The following is an 18,382-nucleotide window of genomic DNA, read 5'->3' as shown; positions in this document are numbered from 1 at the left end:
GCTAAACATATTCTAAACAACAAGAGCGAGAAAAATAGAAAGCATTTTTATTATTGGCCCCAAGCCAGCGGCTTGAGTGAGTACTTTGTACATAATTTCATAGACTGTTCGAAAATGCCGATTTTTTTGCATTTCGATTAATTTGATATGCCAAAATTATACCTTCTTGCGCACATGGTGATCGTAGAATATATAGGTACCAAATTTGGGCGAATGCACCATCGAGCGTTTCACATTTTTCGAGAATGGAGTCGATTTTCCACTCACCGGAATCAGTTTGTGATCACCTCTGTGCATAAACATCATGCCATAGCGATGGTCGTGCACCACTTTAAAATTGTCGCTATCGTTATATAGTAGCAAATTGTATCGTGGATTTCTAAAACTCAAATGCTGCGGCTTGGGTTTTAACTTGGTTTTACCCTCATAGATGGCTCTCCAGTTGGTATGTTTAAATGTTCGACGCATTGCACTCTGCCAACTATTTTCCAAATCTATATAGCCGGACATCTCTGAACCATCTCCATGAATGCACGTGGTAAAAACAATTGTCTGCAGAAGTTACGGGTGGTATACGTAATGAACTATTCTGAACTTATCAACGTAATGTATGGCAATACTTACTGATAACTTCTTGCTAAATATGGGTATTTCACGGAGCTTAAACTGTAGTAAAACGGGATCGGTGCAATCGGATCGCATGAAATTACTGAAGGGCTCAATACCCATTATTTTCGGTTGCAACTGTTGCATTGCCAATTCGTGTCGCTGTTGAAACTCCTTCTCACTGTAAGGCACTTTCGTTGAGCGATATCCCAATTTGGCAATGCGACGCGCAACCTGTGCATCAGCTAAGTAACAGGCATCTTCGATCGTTGTAAAAGAGTCGAGATAAGCATCGTACGATTGGAAATTTATTAAGCTAAAGTCCACATCCTTGTTCATAGTTTTTTAAATATGTTGTTTTTTCCTTTTTGCAAACTCATCGATACATTATTAAACAACAATTGCATTCATCATATACCAACTCACCTTCTTATTTAATTAATATGAATCTATGTTTTATTTATTTTTTTTTTATGCTTAAAGAACGTTTAATGTAACTGGTTTTAAGGCAACTGCCGAGCAAAAAGTCTCGAGTTTGTTGTAACAACATTTTGAAATATTTTCTTGAAAGCAAAGAGCAATTGATCGATTTCTAATTATTTTTGTTCAAACAATACTTTGATTTTAAAAAAAAACTTCATTTCATTAAATTTTTCTTAATTAACATTTGTATTAATAAAGGAAACTTTAAGTTTATTTATGGGACGCAGAGTCTTGCAGTCGAGTACTTTCAAGGGATGTGTTCTTAGTTTGTTTATTATTTTTATGCAATACTTTCAAATTTTATTTTTCAATAAATAATAATTTAATGAAAATTTAATATTTGAATAATGTAAATTACTTAAAACAAAAACTTCAACATGGGTCTCAGAATTGTCTTGAAAAATGGTTGAAGATTTGTGTGTGTACTATAAACTTTGGTTATAATAGAGATTGATTGATTCTACCTTGACTTATGACTTTGATTTTAATTATATTATAATCTGTTTACAAGCTCATTGCTGTTTCTGTCTTATATTTAGTGCAAACATTAAGTGCTTTCGACAAGATCAAAAGCTTAATCGACCACTTTGGTGATCAAAACATCTGGCAAGAGCAAACAAAAGCAAGAACATCACATTATTTGGCACACTTTCGTTTGACAAGTCCCTGACAAACATAATACAAGTACGAAGAAAAAAAGAAAGAGGAAAGCAAAATCAAAATCAAAAACAAAATGAGAATGAGAATTGAGAATGAAAACGTAGAGGAAAAGCAGGGCATGGCACGGTAGACTGGATGCCGCCTACGTCATCGACAAGCGCCATAAATAATGCCATGCTCCGACAAACGGCACATGGCCAAAGAGATTGATGGGCAGTGCAAAGAGAGCATGGAAGAGAACATCCATGTGGTACATATAGAAAATAACATATAGAAAAAGACTTGTGCTGAGTTATCGCCGTGTAGTCGGCTAGTTTGGTGAGCAGCAAATAGTTAGACCGGGCGGTCAGTGTGCGTGCTAAGCGCTCCAAGACTGGATGCTGCGGTCGCGTGGAGCAACAGCTGAAAATAAAATATAAAATCAGAAAATATACATTTTTTCGAATTTTACGTAATTTTATAGTGTTAGTGCGTGTGTGTCTCGGTGCCTGTGTTTGTATAGCTCAAAAAAAAGAAAATTCAACAACGAAATGGCCGCTGCATTTAGAAAATTCAATTAGTTTGAGTGCTAGCATTATATTTTTTTTGGAAAAATGCATTTGTATCCAGTTTACATTTACGTGCTGTTATTTTTAAAGCATGCCCTCGCTACGCAAATCACAGTGGGTACGTTTTTTCGAGCTAATACAACAATATTTTTTTTCTTTAACAATTTAGTGACTTATTTCATTTTGAAAGGTGCCATTTTCTATGAAAATGAAAAGGAAATCGAATTAAGTTTCGATCAAGCTCTGCGAGAGGTGAACAATTTGAAATTCTTTGGTCTACAGTTCATATCCATCAAGCGCTATATGCCAACCAATGATAGTTTTCTCCTCCAACAAATTAGTAAGTATTTTCGCCACACAATTATTCACAAAATTTACCCATTTCTTCCGTATAGCTTGCGAACTGCTTTCCAATGCCGTTGCGGCTATTTTCGGACCAAGTTCAAAGGCATCTAGTGGTATGTTTTCTCGGGCCATATGTTGTGATCATTATTTTGTAATTTTCGTGTTTTTGTTTTGCTATAGATATTGTAGCGCAATTGGCCAACATGACGGGCATTCCACACATTGAATTTGATTGGAAATTGGAGGCTGAGCGTCAGGATCATTTAAACCATCAGATGACCGTCAATGTGGCGCCCTCATTGTCAGTGTTATCGCGTGCCTATCATGAAATTATTAAAACAAACTATGAGTGGCGAACATTTACTATGATCTACGAAACTCCAGATGGTAAGTTGTATTGAATATTTCTGATATTTCTGATTTTAACATTATTACTTAAAAACTCTATAGGACTTGCGCGCTTGCAGGATCTCATGAATATCTACGCCCTAAATAGCCAATTTGTTAAGCTGCGCAATTTAGCAGACTACGCTGGGGATTATCGCATTCTCTGGAAGGATGCCGACGAAACCTTTCACGAACATCACATAATTATGGACTGTGATCCAAAGTCATTAAAGGAATTGCTAAAGGTCTCTGTTGGCTTTAAAATGCAAGGACCATTTCGAGTAATTTTCTTGAGTATCTTCTCTTTGAATATACTTCTTATTATATGTATACAATTTTAGAACTGGTTTCTTACCCATCTGGATACACACAGTTCGGGCTTGACGGACATATACAATGAGGACTTTAAGGCAAACATAACATCCGTACGCCTGAAAATTGTGGATTCCAATCCATATGAACGCAAGAAGACGCGATTTAGTCAAGTGGATGTGAGTTGTGCTCTAAGATTGTTATTAAAGTTGTGTGTTTTTAATTATTAACCTTTTAATTTCAGCAAATTCTCGGCAGTCAAATGATGCTGCCTATACTGATTTACGATGCAGTTGTGCTCTTTACCAACTCCATACGCAATGTGATTAATTCGGCACAACAGTTTTATCCCCCTGTCAGCGATTGTTCAGCACGCTTTAGCAACGCCTGGATTATGGGTAACCCCATAATGGCTGAAATGAAATCCATATCGGAAGATGATGTGGAGCCAAGTTTCAAGACGGAGAATATGAAACTGAATGAGTTTGGGCAACGCACAAGCTTCAATTTGGAAATCTACAAGCCCACAGTGAATGAACCTCTTATGATTTGGACACCAGATAATGGCATCAAGGTGCGAAAATTAAATCCCGAATCGGAAACATCAGCCACAGCAACAGATTTCTCAGTGCAGCGTAAAGTTTACACAGTTGTGACACATTTTGAAGAGCCATACTTTATGATGAAGTCAGTAAGGTACAACAGATTTGTAGTTAAATGTTTCTAATTGAGTCTATATTTTCAGAGAAGATCACGAGAATTTCAGGGGCCAAGAAAAATATGAGGGATATGCTGTGGATCTGATTGGCAAACTATCTGAGCTCATGGATTTTGATTATGAATTTACGATTGTGAATGGCAATGGTAAATACAATCCAGAAACTAGGGAATGGGATGGCATCATACGCAAGCTGATTGATCATGTAGGAAATATTAAATATTTCAAATTAAGCCTGAAGTAATCAAGTAATTCTCTTACAGCACGCTCAGATTGGAGTCTGTGACTTGACGATAACTCAGCTGCGAAGATCGTTTGTGGATTTCACAGTGCCCTTTATGCAGCTCGGTATTAGTATACTGCACTATAAGAAACCGCCCGAAGAAAAGAATAAGTTTGCATTCTTGGAACCCTTCGCCTCTGAGGTCTGGATCTATATGATATTCGCACAGTTGATAATGACGTTGGCCTTTGTTTTAATTGCCAGGTGAGTGTTGGCGTCTTCTATTCCATCATCTTAACTCACCTAATCCCAACTAGACTCTCCTATCGCGAGTGGATGCCACCGAATCCTGCAATTGTAGATCCCGATGAGTTGGAGAACATCTGGAATGTGAACAATAGTTGCTGGCTAATGGTTGGTTCCATTATGCAACAGGGTTGCGATATATTGCCCAGGTTTGAATTGTTGCCACAAAGTCGGGAAAAATCTTATGTTCCTTTTTTAATTCCAGAGGCCCACATATGCGCATTCTGACTGGCATGTGGTGGTTCTTTGCCCTAATGATGCTCAGTACTTACACTGCCAATTTGGCCGCCTTCTTGACCAGCAATAAATATCAGAGCACCATCAATAGTTTGGGCGATCTCATCGAGCAGGATGAAGTAAGTTTTGGCAGCATGAGCGGAGGCAGCACATCGTTGTTTTTCTCCGAATCGAATGACACCGATTATCAGCGTGCCTGGAATCAAATGAAGGGATTCAATCCTTCGGCTTTTACGACCAATAACAAGGAGGGCGTGAAGCGTGTGCTTAATGAGAAGGGAGATTATGCGTTCCTTATGGAAACCACCAGCTTGACGTATAACATTGAAAGGAACTGTGAGCTGCGTCAGATTGGCGGACAAATTGGAGAAAAGCATTATGGACTGGCGGTGCCCTTAGGTAAGGTTTAAATTTCTGGAGTTTTTGTCTACAAGAATTTTATGAAAGAAAGAAAGGTAATATCTACATACATATGTAGAACTCGAACTTATACGAAGTTTAAGATTTTTGAATTAAAAAAAATCAGTTATTTTGGAGATGAACGTATTGTATTTAGTATTTTTGAGATTATGTGTTTAATTTGTAATATTCTTGAGCAAAGCACGAAGTGTTACCTTTTTTAAAGATTTTGAAAGAATTAACAATGCAAGTGTCATTATTTATTGGATCTAAAATGGCTTGACACTAATTTTATTATATAATATAAATATTTATATTTAAATATTTTTTTTTACATATATATATAGACAAATATTTATATATTTCTGAATTATATTTATATTTATAAATACATTTGTATTTTCAGGTGCTGACTATCGCACAAATTTGAGTGTTTCGATTCTACAGCTGAGTGAAAAGGGAGAGCTTTATAAGCTGAAGAACAAGTGGTGGAAGAATCACAATGTAACCTGTCAAACACCTCACGAAGTCGATGGCGACGAGTTGTCCATCATAGAGTTGGGTGGTGTGTTTTTGGTTCTTGCCGGTGGAGTGGTGTTTGGAGTCATCTTGGGCATCTTTGAGTTTCTGTGGAACGTTCAGAATGTGGCTGTTGAGGAGCGTGTTACACCCTGGCAGGCGCTAAAAGCAGAGTTGTTGTTTGCCATAATGTTTTGGGTTAGAAAGAAACCCATGCGCATATCGAGCAACAGCAGCAGCAGCGGCGGTGATAAATCCTCTAGAAGATCCTCGGCATCGAGTCGGCATCGCAGTTCAAAGGAGAAATCGCGTAGCAAAACAGCCAGTTAGAAAATATGTAATTTAGGCAACGAATTGGTTAATAATTTAATAAATATTTCGAGGAAAAAAGATTACGTATGTATGTATATTTTCGTATTTTTGTACATATAGAATATGGTTTTCAGCTGTTTTGGCTGGCCACCATTTTTTATGCGATTCAATATACCCTACATTTAATTTTGTCGCTTGGGCTATTCGAAACACACCCAATTTCAGGCCACATTTACTTTCAATTTATTTGGCTCATTTCCAGCTGCAGCCCATGTCGCAGTCCACATAGCCGGGACTTCGCAGCAGCGATAGTAGCAGTGCTTTTGTTTTTGTGACCATTGTCTTGTCCATAAAACAAATGGCTCTTGGGCTCCGCTCCCCACCTACAACATTTGTGCTATAATAAGCAGCACTCTCTACAGTCTCTGCGATCTCATTGCCACACTACGTATACGTTATCCATAGAATCAACTTTGAAAGCAGCTCAGTGCCTCGCGAGCATCGCTCCGACTAGGTTCAAGTTGGCTTCTCCATACAACATTTTGTGTTTGCAGCGTCGAGTGGAATATTTTTTACGCACGATTGGGATATTTTTTATTCGATACGTATATATCGAAATAAAGTGAATTGTGTGCGTGTGCTAGTTATTTGTGCATCGAATATCATGCGTATATTCATTTGAGATTAAAAATGACAAAAAGAAGATATGTCTAAAGACATGATTATTCTAAAGTTCCTAGTTTTAATAGCATTAGTTGTAAGCGCCGGAGCCAATAATGATGGACTGGTTATTAAGATTGGTAAGTTAAGTTTTATACTAATATGTATTATTTAAACTAAACGATATTTTTTTTTTAGGCGCAATTTTCTTCGACTCTGAAATGAATCTAGCCGAGGCCTTTGATGCGGTGATCGAAGAGGTGAATGCGGTTGATTCAGCACTGCAATTGAAAGCCATAAAGCGCTATGTAACACTCGATGACAGCATTTTATTACAGGACTTAAGTGAGTAAGAGATAAATCGATTAAAATTGATACTAAATTATGCTATTTAGCATGTGACTTGATTGGAAATGGTGCAGCTGCTATTTTGGGACCAAGTTCAAAGACAGGCAGTGGTAAGTTGACTTTCGATCGACGATAAGTTAAATTATTTTTAAACAACAAAATCAGCGTCATAAAATTTTATACCAGACATGTGTATTGTTGTCTACGAGTCTAGACAGAGAGCCACCAGAAAACCAAAGAGCGAAAGAGCACGATTTTATGTCATGTTTTTTAGTCAGATCATGAGAGAATTCATACTATAAACACTCGTAAAAATTAGAGAATATATATCTTCTCGCGATATGCCACTAACCTCGTTAATGATTCTTCTTGTTTCGCATAAAATTGGCAAAGGAAAACATTAGTTCCACATATTTTTTTGCAGTAAATAAACATACAAATTCTCAGAGTCCCCAACTAGATGGGACACTTGCGAGTGGTTTTTTGGATCGTTGCCAGGGGAATTCGTTTGAGTCTTACAATTTAGTTGCGCTGCGTTGTTTTGCTCGGCACTTTCATTGTGTGTTTTGTTAGTTCACCGAATCATTCTAAACAAAAATATTTATGGGCATTAAAACTTGTGTAATGATCCATCATCGTTTTATTTCTAGACATTGTCGAGGTGCTCTGCAATATGACGGGCATTCCGCATCTGCAATTTGACTGGCATCCGCAGCAATCTCTACGAGATCGTATTAACCATCAGATGACCGTCAATGTAGCTCCCTCGGAACTTATTCTATCCTCTGCCCTTTCGGATATACTGCGTAGCAAGGCATTTGACTGGAAATCATTTACAATTGCTTATGAACGGGATGCGCGTAAGTAAAAGTGGAGTTGCTGATTAGTTTTAAAAAGGAATCTAATGAAATGTATAACAATTCTGATATAACTTGCGCTGAGACTATTTCTATTGCCGTCTTTAGTACTACTTGTTGTTTTTTATTACCATTGCGATTACTCCCACTAATTATTCTGTTGCTACTAATATCACTTTATCATATATGCACCTAAACTATTAAATTTTACTTTGACTGCAAATCTCAACAAATCTAAATTAATTTTAAATTTAATACTGCAGTTCTTACTTATACATTCACAATTGTTTCATTTCAATATTCACAACCATTCACCGTATTTCATAGCCACTACCCTTTCCCTTATCCCAACTCACTTTCTTTGCCTTTCTTAGATTTTGCCAGATTGCAACACATATTGGCCAATAATCAGATTCATAAGACTGGCATTAAACTGCAGGAATTTCAGCGTGGCGACGACTATCGTATACTCTGGAAAAGAATTAGTAATTCACGTGAGAAGTTTGTGCTTCTTGATTGTTCCTCTGATATCATCGCAGACGTAGTCAATGCGTCGATTGTTTATAACATGACTGGTCCATTTAATGTAAGTTGATTTTTTTTTTCATTTCCTCATTTCATCATCACTTTCTCTACTTCTCTTTTATCTTAGAATTTATTTATTACCAATTTGGACACACATCTCAGTGGCATCGATCGTTTCTATTCCAGAGAGTTTCGAGTCGCTGTTGCCGCCTTGAGGATTCGAGCTTATATTCCTCCGCCTGTGCATGATGAGGTGGATGTTTTTGAGGATGAGGTAGATAAACGGGTAAGATAGAGAATTTTGTCTTATATTCTGATTTATACTGAAAAATGTTGCCTTACTACAGTTTGCCTCGCTGTCCACGCAATTGATTTATGATGCAGTTGTGCTTTACTACAATGCCATGTTGCAATTGAGTCAACGCTCTGGCTTCTATACGCCTCAGTTTGGCTGTGGGCGCGGCTTTTGGCAGCCTGGACCGCATCTGGTGCAGCAGATGAAAGACGTAAGAGTTGTAGAATAAATTTGTAGTTTGATAAGATATTTATTAACTATTTATTCCATATATGTTTTTAGCTGCCAGCAAAACAAGTGAAGCCGCCGTATAAAACCCAGCGTTTGCACATAACTGCAGATGGTCAACGAGAAGACTTCAATCTCGAGGTTTACAATCCGATTATTGATCGTGTTACACACATCTGGAACAAAGAGCGTAAGCTGGTGCTCTACGAAAAGATCCGAGAGAACTCTACGCAAGCTGTGAAACAGCGACGTCTTGAGACTAAAGAGGATTTCTCGCAGAGACCTGTCAAATATACGGTTGCCACTCGAGTGGGCAAACCTTACTTCAGCTGGCGGTGAGTATGATTAACGCAAGCTAAAAAGTAGATGGCTTAACTTGAGTCTCATAAACAATTCTATTGTTAGTCCGGAGCCGGAAGGCGTGCATTATGAGGGGAATGAACGCTTCGAGGGCTACGCTGTGGACCTGCTCTATCAACTGGCTGAGGAATGCAAATTTGATTTCCATTTTGAGCCAGTCAGGGATAACAAATATGGTAGCTATGATCCGACCACTGATGAATGGGACGGTATAATTAGGCAGCTAATGGACAATGTAAGTGACCGGAATAATAAGTTCCCTAAAATACCATAGCCATAATCACTGTCTCCTTTCCATTCCACCTTGAAATTAGAATGCACAGATTGGCATTTGTGATTTGACCATTACTCAGGCGCGTCGCACAGTTGTTGACTTCACGGTGCCATTCATGCAGCTGGGAATTAGCATTTTGGCGTACAAGGAACCGCTACCCGAAGCCAATATCTATGGCTTTCTCAATCCCTACAATATGGAAGTGTGGCTTCATCTTATGGTTGCTATGCTAATTTCGGCGATGGCTTTAATTTTGGTCGGTCGCATGGACTCCTACGAATGGGAACCACCGGTGATCAACGAAGACAATGAGGAGGAGCATGAAAACACCTGGCATCTGCATAATACCATGTGGCTGGTGCTGGGATCCATTCTAAATCAAGGCTGCGATCTGTTGCCGAGGTATTTATTCCTTTTTTGTTGTTAATTGCCGTGAATTAATATCTACAACTGATTATAATATTCTTTTATTTCTAACATTCTAACAATAATCTAAAATTCATACAACACTGTCTATAAAATTGGGTTTATACTATATAAATATTTTAATTATTAAATAACTAATTAATACAATACATATGTATGCTTTCTTAAATTAATATAAAAAAAGTATGAAAGCTTCAGTAGAGTATGCTCGACTGTGAAATACCCGCTAGCCATTTTAATAACAACAAGACTGTACGGCATTACTCTTAATAAATTTCGAATAAATATATTGCAAAAATACTAAAATATACCAGAGGGAATATTTGGCATATTGATACAATTAAAATTATACAATATAGTACGAAATATACCAGATTGTCAGTCAAAGCAACTAACTAACTTAAAAATCACATACATTTTTATTAATACCAACCAATTATTCAGAAATCATAAATACTTTTATTTTTAATATAATATATGTATGTGTCAAACTTTGTTGATAATCTGCTGTATCTGATACTTTTAAGTATATTTTGAATCTAATATATTGATGCATCATCAAATATAATTTGGCATATTTTCAGAATAATGTCGCAGTGTTTTGTTTTTTTTTTTTTTATTAAAAGCGGGTAGCACACAGTCGAGGACACTTGACTTTCTACAATTTAATTTCATATATGCTTAAAAATTACTTATATTTTATATGTTTATTCTCTTTAATTAATTAAGTACTATACTAATTTACTATTTTGAAGATATAATTACACTTGAAATTGAATTAATTATATTTAATATATTTATAAAATTAATCAAATTTTCATAACTTCCTCTTCTATTAGGGGCGTGCCTATGCGTTTGCTTACCGCCTTCTGGTGGATTTTTTGCACTGCTCGTTTCGCAGACTTATATTGCTAAACTGGCTGCTTTTATTACGTCCGCGAAGATGACTGGCAACATTGCCTCATTGCACGATCTGGTTGACCAGAACAAAGTGCAATTCGGCACCATTCGAGGCGGTGCCACTTCGGTATACTTCTCGGAGTCGAACGACACTGAAAATCGAATGGCCTGGAATAAAATGATGTCGTTTAAACCGGATGCGTTTACGAAAAACAATGAAGAGGGTGTCGATCGCGTCAAGGTGAGCAAGGGAAGATATGCCTTTCTGATGGAGACCACAAATCTGCTATATCAAACACAGCGTGACTGTCAGCTAACTCAGATTGGGGAAAGTTTTGGAGAGAAGCATTACGGAATTGCGGTGCCATTGAGTAAGTTTACTGATATTAGTTAATGATGAATGCTTATTTGAATTTTATCACCTTGTAGATGCCCAATTTCGATCGAATCTTAGTGTGGGGATACTACGACTCAGCGAGAAGGGCGTGCTCTATAAGATTCGAAATAAATGGTTTAATACAAATGACACTCGCTGTGATCGCATAGGACCTACTAATGATGACGGACAGTTTGATATGGATGCAGTTGGAGGACTCTTTGTGGTACTCATTGTTGGTATAGTCCTTTCCTTTGTCATTGGCGTGATTGAGTTTCTTTGGCATGTGCATAAGATTGCACTGAAAGAAAGGGTATGTTGACTCAGCTATTTTAAAGAGTTTGAATTAGTTTATATCTTTACCAGATCAAGCCTATGGTGGCATTCAAAGGTGAGGTTCATTTCCTAATACGCCTCTGGCTGAATCGAAAACCTTTGCGGACTTATCGCGAAAGTCGAGATTCTACCTCCACGGGATATTCTTCGCTTGGGAATTCAACCAGTATCACCAGTGGCAAGAAGAGAAAAAAAACTAAAAATCAATCAGAGTAGGAATCATGGAACGCTTTTAACATTCACTCAAGATAGCATTTGTAATACATAATAATAAATAAATACATATTTTTAGAAAATCTAAAAACAAACTATTTTTATTGTATATAAACTTAAACTCTGCATTAATTTAATACGAACATTGTAGCAACTGTTTCTTTTTATTAAAACATCCTTAGAGATTTTATAGTTATTATATCCGCTACCCATAGGCTAGAAGCTTATTATAACAGGAAATGTATGTAACATGCATCTCCGACCCTATGAAGTATATGTATTTTTGATTAGCGTCAATATGCGAGACAATAAAACCATATGCGTCTGTTTTATTATTTATGCGGATTACTAATTTTGTATATTTTAGGAGTAGTACCGCACTGAATTAAATTACATATATATTTTAAATTGTTTCTAGATTTTAATAAGTCTTAGATTTATTTTCAAGTCAGCTCTTGCGAGCCTAAAAAAATTGCCTCAACGTGAGCAGAAAGCTCACAAAGGGCGAGTTATTGGTTAAAGTTTTCAACTAGCAATAATCGCAACTCGGTTAAGACCTCATTGTTTGCGATAATGCCACTGCACAAGGTTGTGATTTGGTCAGCCAAACACTCAACACATATCCTCTGCGTGAGCTTTAACAAATTGGGAATTATTGCGAGAATTCCTTGAAGAGTTAAGCAGAAGCTCAACTGCCCAAAAAACTTCCCCTGTGGTAATAGTCATAGTCATAAAAGTGCGAACCAGTTTAACGGACAATTTCCGAGAACCAGTTTCAATACAGTTGCATTAGCAATCGCAGACAATGTCACTGCACCCTGCTTTTAAAGCTGTCTTATTTTAAGGGGTTTGAAATCGAATTGAAACCCCAGAGCTATTGAATTTTTATGATCTAACAAGCAATTCTTCTTCTGCTTTTTTTTGTGTGTAAAGCAAACCCACTCGATGAAGACCACTGTCCGCATAAGACACGCATTCTCATTCAACTTTGATGGCGCTTGGCTTCGAATAGGAGGCAACCAAAAATAAGAAAAAAAAAAAACATGAAAAAGGGTCAAGAGTCTGCAGTGCGTTTGGGGCCAGATATTTGGATTATGCAAGTTAAGCGGCTTGCCTAGAGTGCGGCCAAATTGTAAGCAGCTTTAAGGCCACAATGAACAATTTGCCTTAAAGCCAATGCTTACCACTCTTTCACCTTTTACCAATTGGCCGCCTTTTTTATGGGCCCCACTTGAAGTCATCAACAAATTGCTCTGCACTTACCAAATGGCCAAACTCTCATTGTACTTTGTACGCAGTGCCTTGTAATTTAAATGGCCTTTTTATGGTGCGGGTCATAAAGTGTGCAAATAAGGGTTAATTATGTCTCACAGTTGACGTTCCAAAGTGCCAACATAAGATGCGCAAATTTGTAACTGGCAATTGCCCTATGGGAATGTTAATGAGCCTCTTTTAATTTCTTACCGCTCCAGTGCCTATTATCGTTAGATAATGTTTATTAAAAATTCTGCTGGCTTAGCTCTGAGTGTTATGATATTGATATGAGGTTGACTTTTGACAATGAAATATTAATAAAATGTTAAGTGTTAATCCAACACAACTCACACCGTGGTTTACATATCCCAACTAAACCCATTTAATGAGCAATCTGACAAAGCTCTGACTATTTCTCATCTTGCTCGAAATGACAGGCCGAAACAAGCTTATTGCCCATGTCAAAACGCCCTCAGAGTTGAGAGAGACGCATGGCAAAAACTTTTGCCCCGAAACGGATGTTGCCAATATCAACACCATAAAATAACAACAACGAGAAGAAACTCAAACACAAACCCCAATCCCAAGCCCAATCCCAACTCAAACCCATAAAATCAGACGCAGTCGATTGCCTCATCGTCGAAGCGGAAACAATTGACTCGTTTACACAACCAACACAAAAAAGGAAAAAAAAATCGAAAAAAAGAGAAAACACAACCTGACAACATAAACATGAGGCGCCAATAAAAAAGAGCAAAAAACCGAGCTCTGAAAAAAAAAGGAAAGGCCACATTGTAACCAGTGCAAGTGCAAAACGCTTTCCGGCTTGTTTTAGTTTGGGGTCTGCCTCAGACTCTATTTGATGTATTTTTTGGGTGAGTATTTTGCTCTCGTTTTGATTTGAATGTCTATGACATTTATATAATTTTTTGAGTGCGTGTTGTGTTGTTGTTTTTTTTTATGTCTATTTGATTTTATTATTTAATTGTTTATTTTATTTATATTTATTTGGTAGTTTTGAGTGTTTAACCACATTGTGTATGTTTTGTGTGTTTTATTTACGTTTGCATTTTTCGATTTTCTCTCAAACAGTATGTGGATAAACCGCAAATTGTTTTATTGTGTTTTTGTGTTTTGCGCTTGTGGATAAAATTTTAATTGTTATTTATAGTGTGACATGCAAAATGTATGGGCCATTTTACGTTCATGCTGTGTTAATTGGCTGTGAGCAAGCCGAGACGAGTTCCAGATGTTTATATTGTGGATGCAAATGCATTTATTAGCAAAACTATAATTCACTTCAAATAAATTAAAAGTTTGCCAAAGTGAATGTGTGGAGTATACTCAAAAACTAGAGTTTATCCTAATAGCATTTATTTATTTGGTACTTGAAAAATCTATTATTATAGAGAATATATTTTTGTTGTCAAATTGTTTTAACTTAATTATTATGTATATTCAGTATTCAAATGTTTGTTTGTTTTAACTAAATACAAATACAAAGAAAGTTAAAGGCGCTCGACTGTTAGATACCCGTTATCTATTTTCAATAAAAGCAAAACAGTGTGGTATTATTCCAAAAATATACCAAATTATATATAAAAATAGTATAATAGCTTGATTTGGTATATTATAGTACTACATTCAAAATATAGAGCGTAAAACTCACTAAATTGTCATCTAAAACCCGACAACAGCTGCATTGCCATTTAAAATAATTTCTTAAATAACATATATAATTTGTATCTAATCGCTACAACACTTTCAGAAATGAATGTATATAACACAAACTTATTAAGAATATATATACTTACTTACATTTCATGTAGTCTCAAAACTTTTAATAACTTTCTACCTATAATCGGTAAACGGTATATAAATACAGGTTGGAAATACTCAATTTAAATGAAAGCAAAATGCATCAGCCAATGTTCAAATAAAGTTCACTAAAATTATATTATATTTTAAAAATATATACTTACTCGTATATTAAATTTAAATTATTTTTGACTACCTTGGGTAGTGTTTTATTTAGACATTAAACCACTTGCTGCGTCCATGGGTTATTTTTTTGAGAAACTGATATCGTTTGGCTAGCTGTTGACCGAAAATCGTATTGAAGCGTTGGATGGCACACAAATCTAAATCTATGCTTGGCATAAGGCCGCAATGCAATTTAAACAACAAATAGGAGGGGTGCGGTGCAGTGTCCCCTGGCATGAATAAACAACAACAGCAACAACAACAATAACAAGAGGGGCAGAAGCGACTAGACCAACAATAACTGAAGAGCCGGTCTCTATATATGTATATGTATGTATGTTTGCTTGTATTTTCGTTAGCAACACGCGCGGCTACGAGCCTCGATGACGTTCCAGTTGCAAAATCAGGCAGCTAACCAGCAGAAAACAAGCAGGCAAATAAAAACAAAGCCAGCACCGGCTGAGAGGAGCCTTCAGGCTCAGAGAGCAGTCACTAGGCACTAGGCACTAGGTACCATGCATCGGGGATAGGGGATCGGGCATCGGGCATCTGGCATCAGAAATCAGGCTCAAATTCAATATGGTGCAACAGAGGAAGTGCTACAGACGCAACCAGTGAGTTTGCATGTGTATGTGTGTGTGGGCGTGTGTGTGAGTGCGTGAATGTGCGGTGTATGTTCTCATTGAACCAACAGCTTGTGGCGTCAATTTGTGGACATTATTGTTTCATGACTGCAACGGGAACGGGAACGGGCACGGGGAAGAGAACGGGAATAGAACTGAGGTCGGGATGAGAACGAGGCCTAAGCAAAGCTCGACAACTCGCCGCAATCATTGGCAACCATTTTAGGGCAAAGGCGTGGTACGTGTGAGTGTGTGTGTGTGTGAGAGTAGAAGCGTAGGGGCGTGGGCGTGGCATGGGCGTTGTCGATACCGTGCTGCGCCACAGTATACCAGCTGTTGTGATCTAATTTTTGATTATTTACGCGATTTGCGCGTTAAATTTGCACGCAAAAATTAATTGCTGCTGCAGTTTGTTGGCTTTTAGTGGCTCCGTTAGTTTCGGGTGGCCAGCTCTCTAATTTTGGTTAGCCAAACAGGGGCAGAGAAAGTGAAAGAGAGTAAGATAATGCGATATAGCCAGCATATTCTCGTGGGAGCTGAAATTAATTACGCTGAAATAAGTGCAGTGCGTGGTATAACGAGAAATCAATTAGATATTTGCTTTTTTGTTATCGTGTGGCAGTTGCAAATTGAGCACGATCTATTTTAATGTGAAATGCTTAAATTTAATCATTTTTAATCTAATATTCAATTTACTAATAAAATATATCAAGTCAATATTAATGTATTCCAAAGTTTTGAGTTAAAGCTTAAATCTATCCTTTAATTTGCATATATGAAATTTATGATATCTGAAGAAATTGCACCTATTAAATCAATAAAATTTTTATTAAATTCTCGTGTCCATCAATTTGTTTTTCTCAAATGCCAATTCAATGGGAACAGACGAAAAGTGACAGTATTAAGCACATTTTCCAAAAGTTAATTGGAATGACTTTTGTAAACTCACCGACGGCAGCATAAATCAACATCGTATTCTCAGTTTCGAGTTTGAAATTGTATATGGATTTTTCTTTTTTATTTTGTATTTTGCTTTTGGCCAACAGTTGACAAGGCTGGAAGGATTGAAGTGCCATCGGTCTGCTACTATTTCATAACAGCAGTGCCGATGGGCCAAACAGTTGAGAGCTGGTGTATATGCACATTCCGATGACATTTACAAACGTATTAATTGAATTCAATTTACGGCATTACTTCAACAACTCTCTGTCGACAGCCAGCTGCCGACAGTCGGGTCGGCTCTGAGGTCTAGGTCTCAACTCTCTCTGCAATTGAAAAATTGATTTGATTTTCAAGTCAATGTCATTGTGGTGCAGTTTTAAGTTCATTTCAACTCTAACGAAAGTTTCGCCAGTGAACGAAAGAGACAGACAACGAACCGCAACTCGTCAGTCGAGAGAACTGCAAAGCTTTTTGATTCCAGCTTCCCCACTGACCCCATTTCTCTACAGCATCAATCTGACAGTTTTGCTGCAATATGAGATTTAATGAACATTTCTTGCTATTTGCTTGAATTTTACTAAATGCAATTGTTGCTGTTTTGATTATTACATATCATACGTTGTCATTTGCAAGATGAGCTTAAATTTGATTAGCTAATTTAAGGACTATTTTGTATCTGCAATTCCTATCAATTTGTTAACCCATTGTCACAATTTTGTTTTTTTTTAATGACAGCCCTAAAAATACTCTCTATTATCAATTAAAAATTGACAACTATTTAATATATAATAGAGTTATCAATTATCAACTTCACTTTTAACTATTGTAGCAATAATTTTCCATATTGTGAACAACGGACAAATTAGCCAGTGTTCATAAGCCCTGAGTTATCGGTATCGATACTGCTTGCAGTATTGGTATCGCGATATTTACTAAAAATACTTAAATAAGTATCGATAATCAATATGAGTAGTTGTAAGCACGCACTCGAGCAAGAAGCAAGTTGCCTGAGAATATTATAATTTTAAAATGTTAAAACACATCAACTCAATTATCCAAATAAACCTACAAATACACTCGAAGGCCTATTAATTCCTCTCAAACCCCCTCTCACAGTTCAGAAGTGGGATTCTTGAGGTTGGATGTGTGAAACGAAGGAGTGGTGCTGAAAACTCACAAAAAAGCAAGAAGAATTGTCGGCGTGGAAAGTTTGTAATGGGATGTGTTCCCAAAGGTCTATGTGACAACGTATATTGCAAATTACGGATGTGTTCCTTTTCCACGTGGCGGACGAATTCAAAATAGAGAGATCAGGAATCTTAGTGAACCTGTGGAAGCAAGAGACGATTTCAAGAATCTGTGTGAACTTGAAGACATATATATGTACATACAAAAGGCTTGTGTGTATACGAAAAGTTGTGGTGAAATTCGCAAACAGACGCCAACGTTGTGAAATACTTAGCAGTTGTCTCGGTTGCACACATGCAACGGGAATTGCGCAATAAGTAAAAGCAAAGACAGAGAGACGATCGAGTTTGGAAAAATGACGAAAATAGATGGACTCAAAGTAGACGAGTTAAGGTACCTGCTACGAGCTAGAAATTTGTCAAGCTCAGGCACCCGAGCTGAATTAATTCTAAGATTAATTGAATTTGAGCAATCGGAAGAAGTAGAGATGCCAGTAACGGCTGGGCTTTCTACGCAGCAAGAAGAAGCGATGACGTCAC

The 18,382-nt window shown here is 37.1% G+C and overlaps 3 protein-coding genes and 1 non-coding gene across 5 annotated transcripts; 2 read left to right on the top strand and 2 right to left on the bottom strand.

Annotated features, from left to right (window-relative positions):
• Positions 1 to 27: 27 nt before the first annotated feature.
• On the bottom strand, positions 28 to 1,170 carry LOC133850500 (cilia- and flagella-associated protein 299). 2 transcript variants are annotated; one of them, XM_062286623.1, is made up of 3 exons: positions 1,033 to 1,170; positions 625 to 970; positions 28 to 552 (listed from the first exon to the last, which is right to left on the bottom strand). In XM_062286623.1, the coding sequence occupies exons 2-3, from the start codon at positions 943 to 945 to the stop codon at positions 157 to 159; spliced, it is 717 nt and encodes a 238-aa protein (XP_062142607.1). In that variant the 5' UTR covers positions 946 to 970; positions 1,033 to 1,170; the 3' UTR covers positions 28 to 156. The 2 variants fall into 2 exon arrangements, with proteins under 2 accessions (XP_062142607.1, XP_062142606.1); XM_062286622.1 differs by having other exon boundaries at positions 1,025 to 1,162.
• Positions 1,171 to 1,728: 558 nt separating this feature from the next.
• On the top strand, positions 1,729 to 6,144 carry LOC133844540 (glutamate receptor ionotropic, kainate 2). Its single transcript, XM_062278599.1, has 12 exons — positions 1,729 to 2,415; positions 2,488 to 2,637; positions 2,693 to 2,755; positions 2,823 to 3,029; positions 3,093 to 3,310; positions 3,371 to 3,520; positions 3,586 to 4,028; positions 4,087 to 4,264; positions 4,323 to 4,546; positions 4,600 to 4,737; positions 4,794 to 5,224; positions 5,631 to 6,144. Exons 1-12 carry the CDS (start codon positions 2,343 to 2,345, stop codon positions 6,071 to 6,073), a joined length of 2,718 nt encoding a protein of 905 aa, XP_062134583.1. The 5' UTR covers positions 1,729 to 2,342; the 3' UTR covers positions 6,074 to 6,144.
• Positions 6,145 to 6,542: 398 nt separating this feature from the next.
• On the top strand, positions 6,543 to 11,933 carry LOC133844532 (glutamate receptor ionotropic, kainate 2). Its single transcript, XM_062278586.1, is given in 14 exon segments — positions 6,543 to 6,855; positions 6,914 to 7,060; positions 7,111 to 7,173; positions 7,714 to 7,923; positions 8,295 to 8,506; positions 8,573 to 8,731; positions 8,793 to 8,951; positions 9,023 to 9,303; positions 9,374 to 9,563; positions 9,643 to 10,004; positions 10,868 to 10,907; positions 10,909 to 11,299; positions 11,358 to 11,617; positions 11,671 to 11,933. Coding segments are annotated over 14 exon segments (2,754 nt in total). The 5' UTR covers positions 6,543 to 6,761; the 3' UTR covers positions 11,857 to 11,933.
• A 371-nt stretch (positions 11,934 to 12,304) lies between these two features.
• LOC133835397 (U4 spliceosomal RNA) lies at positions 12,305 to 12,444 on the bottom strand. Its single transcript, XR_009893554.1, has one exon. It is a non-coding gene; the product is annotated as a U4 spliceosomal RNA (small nuclear RNA).
• Positions 12,445 to 18,382: the final 5,938 nt, after the last annotated feature.

The sequence above is a fragment of the Drosophila sulfurigaster genome, chromosome 2L, assembly GCF_023558435.1.
Source record: "Drosophila sulfurigaster albostrigata strain 15112-1811.04 chromosome 2L, ASM2355843v2, whole genome shotgun sequence".
Taxonomy (NCBI): domain Eukaryota; kingdom Metazoa; phylum Arthropoda; class Insecta; order Diptera; family Drosophilidae; genus Drosophila; species Drosophila sulfurigaster.
Note: the sequence above shows the minus strand (reverse complement) of the source record. Positions and strands in the feature narration are given on the sequence as shown.